This window comes from Watersipora subatra, chromosome 7 (assembly GCF_963576615.1).
Source record: "Watersipora subatra chromosome 7, tzWatSuba1.1, whole genome shotgun sequence".
Classification (NCBI taxonomy): Eukaryota; Metazoa; Bryozoa; class Gymnolaemata; order Cheilostomatida; family Watersiporidae; genus Watersipora; species Watersipora subatra.
Window position 1 is genome coordinate 39,688,356 of NC_088714.1, and position 10,356 is coordinate 39,698,711.

At 41.7% G+C, this 10,356-nt stretch overlaps 1 protein-coding gene across 1 annotated transcript; it reads left to right on the top strand.

Annotated features, from left to right (window-relative positions):
* The first annotated feature begins 2,589 nt into the window (after window positions 1-2,589).
* On the top strand, window positions 2,590-3,468 carry LOC137400750 (uncharacterized). Its single transcript, XM_068087087.1, has one exon. It carries the CDS (start codon window positions 2,590-2,592, stop codon window positions 3,466-3,468), a length of 879 nt encoding a protein of 292 aa, XP_067943188.1.
* Window positions 3,469-10,356: the final 6,888 nt, after the last annotated feature.

Genomic DNA, 10,356 nt, shown 5'->3' on the forward strand with positions numbered 1-10,356 from the left:
ATTATGATTTTGTGTGCAATCAAAGATAATATAGTGCATTGTGCTAACTTTAAACAAGCTGTGACTCTGCGAGTAACTAAACATCAGTGCTTGCTAAAGTGTTAAATCCTTGGCACGCGCAGAGAGAACTCTGTGTTGTGCCGAACTATTACCGACGCCAATATAGACTATGCTTTGCACATGCGTAAAAAGTCTATTCTCGGTAAGAATGGCAACTTGACAGTTAGAGTATTTATTTAGGGATTTAGTCTGGCCAGGTTTTATCATTACGATTTTCATAATCACTCATATACTGCATACACATTCTACATAACTCAAACAGGTAAGACGCAACACTCTGTATTAAAGCTTTCAAATTTTGATTTACTCACACATAATCCACTGATAAACAAACAATAAACATTCATCACAGCTTAGTTTAAATGCCAAGTAAGGTTGCACTTGATATGTTTGTATTTTTATTAGAGCTGCACAATGATCGCGTTAATTAAACGATTAACGCAATCAATACAAATACACTACAAATACACGATTAACTGCGTTGAGCCAATTAATCTTCAGATAAAATGCAACCGAGGTGATGATCATAATGTGGTTCTTTGGTATTGTTTAATATATTGTAAAGGATTTTGCAGGTCTTTTCTCAGGCACGATCTAGATAGTAATAAATGTTGCATAAATTGTAAGAGAAGTGAGTACGGTTTTTCGTTTGTTTTATTCCAAAAGAAATTAGTTGTGGAACTGCGACTACTCTGCTCTCTTAGGGAGAGCACTCCCATATACAGTACATATATTTTCCCCGGACCGTTTAAGTGGCCAGAAGAGAAAGAGAGAATAAACATGCTAGCAAAACCATTTCATAGCATGAGAGATGAAATGGCTGTGCATGATGGACTTGCCTACAGAGGGAAGAGAATTGTGATTCCCAAATCACTGAGAGCTGAAGTAAAACAAGAACTACACTCATCCCATCAAGAGGTCAAGGCCACACTGAGAAAGGCTAGAGAGTGCCTCTACTGGCCTGGAATGACGGCTGAAATAGAAGACTTTATAGCCCAATGTGACATTTGTCAAAGATATAGTGCAAGACAACAGAACGAACCAATGATGAGGACAGACCTACCAGATCGTCCATGGCAAATTGTGTCTAGTGATCTCTTCACATGTGGTGAAAAAGAGTATATGGTCACTGTCGACCACTATAGCAACTTTATTGAAGTAGATAGAGTTGAGTCAGAAGGCGCTAGAATTATAGTTAAGAAATTGAAAGGACACATGGCTCGATATGGTCATACTGAAACTCTTATAACTGACAATGGTCCTCAATTTTTTTCAAAATTGTTTGAAAAGTTCACTCAAAAGTATGACATTAGACATCAAACCTCAAGTCCACATCATCAACAGGGGGATGGCAAGGCGGAATCAGCAGTCAAGACAGCAAAAAGACTAATAACTAAAGCTAACGAAGATGGGACTGATGCCTATTTAGCGCTACTAGCCCATAGAAACACACCTCAAGAAGGGCTTGAATACAGTCCAGCTCAGCGAATGTTAGGTCGTCGTTGCAGGACAAGGTTGCCAACTACTGCATCATTACTAAGCCCATCAAATCCAAGTACTGATAGTGTAAAATCTGCACTTAAACAAAAACAATCTGTAGACAAGGCTGTGTATGACCAGCACACAAAGGAACTAAAATCTCAGCAGGATGGGGATGTAGTTCGACTTAGACCAGTGACCTTGGGTCAGAAAGTTTGGCGACAGGCTCAAGTCACACAACGTCTGGATGAACGGTCTTATATGGTACAACCAGAGAGAGGAGCTCCTGTTCGTAGGAACAGAGTGGATATTAGAAAAGTCCCTCATCTAACTAAGTCTGAACCAGAAGAACTCAGCACTTCTGAAACAACAACATCAGAACCAGTGATAGGCAACTCGACATCTACCAACACGAAAGAGAGGGAGGTATCAGAGGCAACGCCTATCAGAATCACACGCTACGGAAGAACAATCAATTCTCCTCGTCGCTACCTAGAGTAGCGGGCTGTCTTTTGGGCAGCGCTGTACATACTATATTACTCTACTACTTACCTTACATATTACACATTATATCAATACTCATATCTTACTCAACTTGCTAATTACTAGCGTCGATCATATGGACAATCAACGGGGAACACAACAATCAATATATAAACAGTTCTCTACATAACAGATAGACTCAACACATTATTAAGAGAAGGGAGGATGTTGTGTCAAACTATTACCGACCCCAATATAGATTATGCTTTGCACATGCGTAAAAAGTCCATGCTCGATAAGAATGGCAACTTGACAGTTAGAGTATTTATTTAGGGATTTAGCCTGGCCAGGTTTTATCATTACGATTTTCATAGTCACACATATACTGCATACACATTCTACATAACTCAAACAGGTAAGACGCAACATGGTGTCTGAAGTGAACTGGTAATAGCCCACTGAATATACTACCACCATCCTGATGCAAACGAGAACGATGCTAATTTAAGCTAATGAAAATAAATAAAAAATCTAGTCACAGAAAATCTAGAAGACTTATACTAAGCTATGGCTCGCAGGTTTGACCCTCCTAATGCACTGTTGTTAGATAAACATCGTGAAGAAGCATTTCGGGTGTTCAAGAAACAATGGGAGAGATATACTATAGTAAGTAAATTAAGCAAGGAAGACGAGGAATACCATTCTGCATTGTTACTATACACAGTTAGTGAATCCGCAGTAAAGCTAGTAGAATCTAGTGGAAAAGAACACACAACTGTTACACACATACTAGATATTCTTGAGTCACATTGTGTTGGAACAAAGAATGAACTGTACCATGACTTTGTGTTTAGTACTGCTGACCAGAAAGAAGGAGAAGATTTCGACACTTTTTTAGCAAGACTGCGCAGTCTAGAAAAAGTGTGCAGCTTTGAAGAGTTGAAGGATAAAATGCTGCGCAACAGACTTGTGGTAGGCATTCAAAACAATGACACAAGAAAAAAACTGCTGGCTTCTACTGAGCAAACACTTGAGTCTGTAATCAAGCTGTGTAAGAGTGAGGAACGTGCTACTACTACTCTTCAAAAGATACAAGCAGAGGAAGCAGTTAATGTGAATGAAATCTCAAAGAAAATTCATCGTTCCTTCAAGGACACAAAATCGGCAACTAGGTCGGTGGACTGCAAATACTGTGGCAGATGGCATGCTGCCAGGAAGGAATCTTGCAAAGCTTTTGGCAAGATTTTCAATTTTTGCAAGGCAGAAAATCATTTTGAAGCTGTCTGTTTTAAAAAGAAAGCTGGTGCGCATGCATCGACACATGCAATAGCAGGGGAGACTAGTGATCATGAATCAATAGACCAGATCACAACAAAAAGCAGCTCTCAAAAGGTTTTTGCACGCTTGGTTTTGATAGACTCAGGCGCAAAGGCCAAGTTTCATTAGACAGTGGCTCGACTGTCAATATCTTGAGACGGGATATGTTACCACAGAGGGTACCAATCACAGCAGACAAAACAATACTAATTTCATGGACCAACGATGGGCAGACAGTCTTGGGTACCGCTAGGATAATGGTTCGTAATCCCAAAAACAACAAAAAGTACAAAGTGACGTTTCATATTGTAGACAAAGAATGATCACTCATTTTAGGCTTAAGAGCTTCTGTGGCAATGGGCATGATAACCATTAACCAAGGAAATATCAATGCTATGAATACGGGTGGTCAGATTGACATCTTCAAAGAATTTCCAGGTGCTTTCGACGACAAGTTAGGTTCTGTACCTGGTGTTCAGCACTTGAAAGTGGCAGAAGAAGTCAGACTACATGCCTCACCAGTGCGCCGCGTGCCACATGCTATACACACAGAGGTTAAAGCTGAGCTAGATGCTATGGTGAAGAAAAGGGTAATTGAGGCTGTGGATACACCCACTCCTTGGGAAAGCAACATGGTAGTGGCAAAGAAGCCTAATGGCAAGCTGAGGATATGCCTAGACCCACAGAGATTAAATGAAGCGTTGCAGAGGGAATCTCACTTTGTGCCCACATTGGAGGATGTACTTCGCCAGTTCAAAAATGCTCGACTGTTCTCTGTAGTAGACTTGAAGGCTGGCTACTGACATGTGAATCTTGACGAAGAATCATCTCTACTGACATGCATGAACACACCTTTTGGTCGTTATAAATGGCTACGTCTGCCAATTGGTCTGAAAGTCTCTTCTGAGATATTTCAGAAACAACTTCATCGTGCACTGCAAGGTGTAGATGGTGTAGTCTGTGTAGCTGATGACATCGTAGTGATAGGCTGCGGCTCAGACGATGTATGTAGAAGCGCGCATAAATCATGATGCAAGAATGAGATTGCTTCTTGAGCGCTGTGGAGATCTAGGAATTAAGCTAAACCCAGACAAAGTACAGTTATGTCAGAAATCGGCTAAGTTTCTAGGCCACATAGTAACAGACAAAAAGTTACTGCCTGATCCCATGAAAATCAAGAGTGTGGCGGAAATGAAAGAACCTTAAAATGAAAAGGAACTGAAGAGTTTCCTTGGTTTCCTTCAATATCTATCCAAGTTCCTCACCAACCTAGCAGAGATTGCAGTTCGTCTGCGAGAAGCAAACAATAAGGGAATTTGGAACTGGACCAAAGCTCAAAGTGAGGCCTTTTTGGAAGCCAAAGCACTAGTAGCAGCTGAGCTAGTGATGCTAAAATACTATGATCCAAAGAAAGAGTTGACTGTGCAGTGTGATGCTAGTGACAAGGCTACAGGAGCAACCTTACTACAGGATGATCAACCTCTTGAGTTTAGCAGTCGAGCTCTTCGAGATGCAGAGACCCGGTACGCTATCATCGAGAAAGAACTTCTAGCCATTGTGTGGGCAATTGAAAGGTATCATCAGTACACATATGGCAGGCACACAACTGTACTTTCGGACCACAGATGTCTACAAAGAATCATGCTCAAACCTCTCAGATATGTCCCTAAAAGACTGCAAGGTCTATGTATGCGGCTTTAGCAGTATGATGTTACTGTAACATACCACCCAGGAGCGCAGCAACATATTGCAGACATGCTTAGTAGACACGGATGTCACCTGATTGATCCAGCAGACAGTGCAAGGGAGAATGAAACAATAAACTGTCTCACAGAAACTGTTCAAGCCTTAACTGAAACAATAGCTGGTCTATGGAAAAAAGATCTAAAAATGGAAACTGCAAACTGTCCGACTCTACAAGCTGTTATGAAAGTTATAGCGAAGGGGTGGCCAGAAGAGAAAGAGAGAATAAACATGCTAGCGAAACCATTTCATAGCATGAGAGATGAAATGGCTGTGCATGATGGACTTGCCTACAGAGGGGAGAGAATTGTGATTCCCAGATCACTGAGAGCTGAAGTAAAACAAGAACTACACTCATCCCATCAAGAGGTCAAGGCCACGCTGAGAAAGGCTAGAGAGTGCCTCTACTGGCCTGGAATGACGGCTGAAATAGAAGATTTTATAGCCCAATGTGACATTTGTCAAAGATATAGTGCAAGACAACAGAACGAACCAATGATGAGGACAGACCTACCGGATCGTCCATGGCAGATTGTGTCTAGTGATCTCTTCACATGTGGTGAAAAAGAGTATATGGTCACTGTCGACCACTATAGCAACTTTATTGAAGTAGATAGAGTTGAGTCAGAAGACGCTAGAATTATAGTTAAGAAATTGAAAGGACACATGGCTCGATATGGTCATACTGAAACTTTTATAACTGACAATGGTCCTCAATTTTTTTCAAAATTGTTTGAAAAGTTCACTCAAAAGTATGACATTAGACATCAAACCTCAAGTCTACATAATCAACAGGGGGATGGCAAGGCGGAATCAGCAGTCAAGACAGCAAAAAGACTAATAACTAAAGCTAACGAAGATGGGACTGATGCCTATTTAGCGCTACTAGCCCATAGAAACACACCTCAAGAAGGGCTTGAATACAGTCCAGCTCAGCGAATGTTAGGTCGCCGTTGCAGGACAAGGTTGCCAACTACTGCATCATTACTAAGCCCATCAAATCCAAGTACTGATAGTGTAAAATCTGCACTTAAACAAAAACAATCTGTAGACAAGGCTGTGTATGACCAGCACACAAAGGAACTAAAACCTCAGCAGGATGGGGATGTAGTTCGACTTAGACCAGTGACCTTGGGTCAGAAAGTTTGGCGACGTGCTCAAGTCACACAACGTCTGGATGAACGGTCTTATATGGTACAACCAGAGAGAGGAGCTCCTGTTCGTAGGAACAGAGTGGATATTAGAAAAGTCCCTCATCTAACTAAGTCTGAACCAGAAGTACTCAGCACTTCTGAAACAACAACATCAGAACCAGTGATAGGCAACTCGACATCTACCAACACGAAAGAGAGGGAGGTATCAGAGGCAACGCCTATCAGAATCACACGCTACGGAAGAACAATCAATCCTCCTCGTCGCTACCTAGAGTAGCGGGCTGTCTTTTGGGCAGCGCTGTACATACTATATTACTCTACTACTTACCTTACATATTACACATTATATCAATACTCATATCTTACTCAACTTGCTAATTACTAGCGTCGATCATATGGACAATCAACGGGGAACACAACAATCAGTATATAAACAGTTCTCTACATAACAGATAGACTCAACACATTATTAAGAGAAGGGAGGATGTTGAGCCAAACTAATACCAACCCCAATATAGACTATGCTTTGCACATGCGTAAAAAGTCTATTCTTGATAAGAATGCCAACTTGACAATTAGAGTGTTTATTTAGGGATTTAGCCTGGCCAGGTTTTTTCATTACGATTTTCATAGTCACTCATATACTGCATACACATTCTACATAACTCAAACAGGTAAGACGCAACACTCTGTATTAAAGCTTTCAAATTCTGATTTACTCACACATAATCCACTGATAAACAAACAATAAACATTCATCACAGCTTAGTTTAAATGCCAAGTAAGGTTGCACTTGATATGTTTGTATTTTTATTAAAGCTGCGCAATGATCGCGTTAATTAAACGATTAACGCAATCAATACAAATACACTACAAATACACGATTAACTGCGTTGAGCCAATTAATCTTCAGATAAAATGCAACCGAGGTGATGATCATAATGTGGTTCTTTGGTATTGTTTAATATATTGTAAAGGATTTTGCAGGTCTTTCCTCAGGCACGATCTAGATAGTAATAAATGTTGCATAAATTGTAAGAGAAGTGAGTACGGTTTTTCGTTTGTTTTATTCCAAAAGAAATTAGTTGTGGAACTGCGACTACTCTGCTCTCTTAGGGAGAGCGCTCCCATATACAGTACATATATTTTCCCCGGACCGTTTAATGGAACCAGGTAGGAAACCGTATAAGAGTAAATGATTTATAGAGTCGCTAACACGTTGGCTTAATTACGGCCAAACTAACAAAGTATTAGCGATAATACACATAATAAAGACAGGCACAATATGTAAAATACATAGAGTAATTATATGCAAATAAAACACATAATAAAAACAGACACAATATTCAAAATATATATAAGAGTAATTATATGCGAGAATGAACTATAAAGATTTATTAGAATTTATTTCTGATAAATTCGTGGCCTAGCGTCCGCCAAAATATAACATTAACATAGCAGGTTACTACCATTTAATTTATGACAAGCAACACTTTCTCACCAATTAAATACAACCACAATTATTTTGCACTCAACTATAAAAACACTAAGTGATTCACTAACATAAAACTTGTTTATGCAACAAAATAAGCGCGGTGTCTGTACTATACCTGGTAGTGCGTAGCAGTATAGCTGGAATGTAGCCAGAGCGTCGGTCAAGGCACGTCCTTCTCGGTCGCTAGCAGATCAGAGAGAGCGAGCTGGAGCGTCTTGAATCGTCTCCCGCGCTGCGTCACACTTCCGGGACTACCACACCTCCCTCTTAAGCTCTCCTCCAATCCAGTGTTAGTGAAGGTGCAACCACACCTAAAACCGACAATCCAAACACGGGTGCAGTATCACGAGTTGAGTAGTGCATGGAGTTACATTATTAGTATACATGTATTTTTTTTTCATCATTTATGAACTGTCCCTCTCAAGAAATTGAAGGAAAAACGAAAGGTCTTTCCTGGTACACTTAACTAGTTAGCTGTCCTATCAGCGATATAATTAAAATCTAATGGAGACCACTCCATTTAGCATTATTCAGCATCACGACTTCCCTAAGCTCCCTCACCCACTGCCTCACAATTTCTCGGGTTGGGTGAAGGCCATCCTTCAAAAACCTAAGCCGAAAGCGATAATAACCTCTATTTCTCTTAAAAATGGTATGGTGCAAGAATGGTGTGCACAATCCATTGGAATCATTAAAAGCTGTGATATGTTTATTTTCTTCCACCACCATGCCCCTTATTACGCGAGAATTTTCAGCATAATCCGCTGTTAAAATCTGACGACCATGACCTCCAGGAACACTGGCCGCCAGATGATCATTGTACACCCTAAAGTCCATTGGATAAATTGTACACAATATAGGAAAGATTTTAAGACTACCTAGCCTATGATCCCATCTTTCAAAAATGCTCCACACCGTACCCAGGTAGGTTGTCATAAGTTGAGCCTCCTGTCTATTCTGAGTCCTATGAAGCCTAGAGAATCGGACTGGTCCTACATGAATGTATATGAAAGACCTCTGGAAATGTTCCCTTTTATCAAGAACATAGTCAATGACTTCCTGCCAACCTACCCCCGGCAAGCAAATGGTCTCCCATTGTGAGCTGACAACGTCTTTGACGATTGAGTTGCCAATTAGGAAATTTCTCATGCTAAAAAAAACCACACAAAAGTTATATCTTTAGCCTCTCAGGTGCCCTACTTACCCGGCCACTTCTGGTTGTCACCCTCCTGGTCACTGTTGGTGAGGCACGAGGGTCACAGGGTTGAACCTCCAATCTTCGTTGACTCTCTTCTGACCATCTCTCCGTTGTACCACTGTCATGACCCGTCAATGGCTCCGGTTCAGCAATTGTCGGCACCTGTCTAGAGTCGGGTACCGCTGGTACCTCTACATCCACCCCTGTGCCGAACTCAGCTTGAACCGCTGGTGCAACCAGACCTGACTTTGACTGTAGACTTGAGTTTTCACCACGAGGTGCTACCACACCTGGAACCAATGCTTCTGAATCCCTACAAGGTCTGGTTAAGTGCCGATTTCGCCTCCACAGCCTTTGTGATTGTCCTATGGCTACAACCTCACGCCCCTGTGCCGCCACAACTCTTGCCCTCACTGGCTCTTTACCTGGGTCTTGTATGGCTACATCTTGTCCAATCGGGACTGATTCTTGTGCCTTAGTCCTGTACCTTCGATTATACTGATATATTTGGTAGTTCCGTTACAACTTCTCTGTCTCCAGTAGCCTCGCATAGTCGATCTTGCGGCCATTCAAAAATCCCATCGAATTTAGCCCTCTTCCGAACAACAGTTGTGCAGGGGAGTAACCATTGGCTAATGGTGTGTCTCGATATGAACAGAGTGCCGCATCAAGACTGACATTCTGGTTCATCAGAGCTTTTACAGTTTGTACCGCCCGCTCAGCCTCACCGTTACTTTGAGGGTACCTAGGTGAACTTGTGACATGCTGTATGTCCCACTTTCTCATGAACTTTTTGAAACTCTCAGAACTAAACTGTGGACCGTTGTCACTCATAACCGAATTTGGTAGTCCAATCAGACAGAACAACTTTTGGAGAATTTTAACGATGACTTCTGACGAGGTTGAGTCAACCAACTCATGCACTGTAATAAATCTGCTGAAGTAGTCCACTACTACCAAGTATGACCGAGACTCTTTCTCCATTATGTCCACAGCCAACCTCCACCATGGTCTCTCAGGCAGTTCTGCGCGCATCAGCGGTTCTCTGGGCCGTCTACGGAACTCGGCACACTCAGGACACGTTTTGACCAGTTCCCGGATCTCAGTGGTCATTCCTGGCCACCAGACTAGTTCCACAGCCCGACGTATACACTTCGTTTCCCCCTGATGGCCCTTGTGCACTGAGGCTAGTACTGACTGTCTTTCCAGCTCCGGGATGAACCCCCTGCTGTTGTAAAACACAATCCCCTGTACTACTGAAAGGAAATCCTTGAAAGTGTAAAAGCTGCGCACAGTCGGGTCTACATCCTTGTATTGCGGCCAGCCTTCTGCAATGTATTTCAACAACCTCATTCCCGCAGCATCTTCCAGAAGAGATGCCTTGATCCTTTCAAGTCGATTAGGAGATATAGCCAGTGAGTCAACCA

Bases quoted from the DNA above. Each gene is read 5' to 3' on its own strand.
- LOC137400750 (XM_068087087.1), top strand. From the start codon at position 2,590: ATGGCTCGCAGGTTTGACCCTCCTAATGCACTGTTGTTAGATAAACAT.